Source organism: Charadrius vociferus, unplaced genomic scaffold (genome assembly GCF_000708025.1).
Source record: "Charadrius vociferus isolate BGI_N301 unplaced genomic scaffold, ASM70802v2 scaffold65, whole genome shotgun sequence".
NCBI classification, from domain to species: domain Eukaryota; kingdom Metazoa; phylum Chordata; class Aves; order Charadriiformes; family Charadriidae; genus Charadrius; species Charadrius vociferus.
The window spans coordinates 1,550,558-1,552,937 of record NW_009649293.1 but is presented as its reverse complement, the minus strand read 5'-3'; the positions used below and the strand labels follow the sequence as shown (position 1 = coordinate 1,552,937).

Genomic DNA, 2,380 nt, shown 5'->3' with positions numbered 1-2,380 from the left:
TTTGGAAAAGATGACTCCTTGTTTGGCAGCTGCTATGGTAAAGATTTGGCTAGCTGTGAAGTCAATAGTGAAGATGAAAAAGGAGGCAAAAATAGATCAAAAAGTGAAAGCTTAATGGGTACGTTAAAAAGGAGGCTTTCAGCAAAACAAAAACAGAAAGGCAAAGGCAGCACACCATCTGTAAGCTCTGCAGATGATGACACCTTTTCTTCCTCATCTGCTCCAATAACCTTCAAAGATGTGAGAGCTCAAAGACCTCTGAGATCCACTTCCCTCCGTAATCACCATTACAGTCCAACTCCGTGGCCTCTTCGACCTACAAATTCAGAAGAGACTTGCATCAAAATGGAAGTGAAGGTCAAGGCCTTGGTCCATTCCTCTAATCCAAGCCCAGCACTGAATGGCGTTCGAAAGGACTTCCATGACTTGCAGTCAGACAACGTGTTCCAGGAACAAAACAATGCATTAAAAAATACGGAATCTCAGAACGGGGACTTGCATCTTCATATTGATGAACATGTGCCTGTAGTTATTGGATTAATGCCTCAGGACTACATTCAGTATACTGTGCCTTTAGATGAGGGAATGTATCCTTTGGAAGGATCACGTAGTTACTGTCTGGATAGTTCCTCACCCATGGAAGTTTCAACTGTTTCTTCTCAAGTGGGGGGAAATGCTTTCCATGAAGAAGAGAACCAAGTGGATCAGGATGTAGTCGTTCCACCGGACATCTTTGTGGACCAGACGGTGAATGGTTTGTTAATTGGTACCACAGGAGTCATGTTGCAAAGCCCAAGAGTTAATCACAGTGATGTCCCTCCACTCTCACCTTTGCTACCTCCAATGCAGAATAATCAAATCCAAAGGAACTTCAATGGATTGAATGGCACAGATGCTCACGTGGCTGAAAGTATGCGCTGCCATTTGAATTTTGATCCTAACACTGCCCCTGGAGTTGGAAGAGTTTATGATTCTGTACAGAACAGTGGTCCTATGGTTGTGACAAGTCTCACAGAAGAACTGAAAAAACTTGCAAAACAAGGATGGTACTGGGGCCCCATTACACGTTGGGAGGCAGAGGGAAAATTAGCTAATGTGCCTGATGGCTCGTTTCTTGTTCGAGATAGTTCTGATGATCGTTATCTTTTAAGTTTGAGTTTTCGTTCCCATGGAAAAACTCTTCACACTAGAATTGAACACTCAAATGGTAGGTTTAGCTTTTATGAACAACCAGATGTGGAGGGACATACATCTATAGTTGACTTAATTGAACATTCAATCAGGGACTCTGAAAATGGAGCTTTCTGCTATTCGAGATCCCGACTGCCTGGATCAGCAACTTACCCAGTGAGACTGACAAATCCAGTATCTCGGTTTATGCAGGTGCGTTCTTTACAATACCTGTGTCGTTTTGTAATACGTCAGTACACCAGAATAGACCTGATTCAGAAACTGCCTTTGCCAAACAAAATGAAGGATTATTTACAGGAGAAGCACTACTGAAAGCTTATGGGAATCTTGCATCTTGCACTTTGGGAACAACAACAACAAAAAGAGATTGAATTACAGTTTACAGACTCTCATTATTATCAAAATCTTTTGCTGCCATAAAAATATTTCATTTTTGTGTGTAAAAGAAAAGTAACGCATTTGAATTTATGTTTGTTTGGGGTTTTTTTTGTGTATTTTGGGGGGATTTTTTTTTTTTTGGAAAGAATGATCTCAAGTTTATTTTTAGAAGTGTGAAATAGCTATCTTTTCATCAATGTGCAGATTAATCACAATGTGAATGATCAAATTCTCCTTAATTTCCCCCAAGTCCTTTGCTGCTATCCACTGTGATTTTTATGCATTGAAAGCACATTTCATGTGTATTCAACCATAAGTAAAAGTCAAATGAAACTTGTTGAATGGATTTTTTTTTTTTCCTTTAAAATAGCCTGTTTGAAAAAAATGATCGTGGATAAAAACATATTGGTATTCAAAATTGCAGAATTTACGTCTATGTTAACCACTTCCTAGTGTCCTAATTATAAATTCCTATAGAGATATGCCCTAATGTAGAACTTGCAGACAGAGCTGTGTGATAAGATCATGGTTATGTGGCATATCTTGGGGAAAAAAAAAATAATGCCTTTCTCCTAAGCCTTGTATTGTCTGTACGCTATTTTGTGTTTAAGAAGGTTGGTTCAGCCACCTTCTTGTCTCGGTATTTTGTCCTTCTGAAAATGGCCTTTAAAAAAAAAGAAGTCTGTGAAAGTCGATGAGTAGTATCTGTAAGGAAATTTTGGTATTAATCAGTTAATTTGTTATTAATCAGTTAAAGAAATGAACGCTTACCAGGTCCCCTCTTTCTGTCCTTTTCCCTCCTACCTCCTCT

The 2,380-nt window shown here is 39.1% G+C and overlaps 1 protein-coding gene across 1 annotated transcript; it reads left to right on the top strand.

The window, feature by feature from the left end:
* SOCS6 (suppressor of cytokine signaling 6) lies at window positions 1-2,000 on the top strand (the record flags this gene model as incomplete). Its single annotated transcript, XM_009889054.1, has 1 exon — window positions 1-2,000. A coding segment is annotated over one exon (1,503 nt), but the record flags the coding sequence as incomplete, so codon positions are not given.
* Window positions 2,001-2,380: the final 380 nt, after the last annotated feature.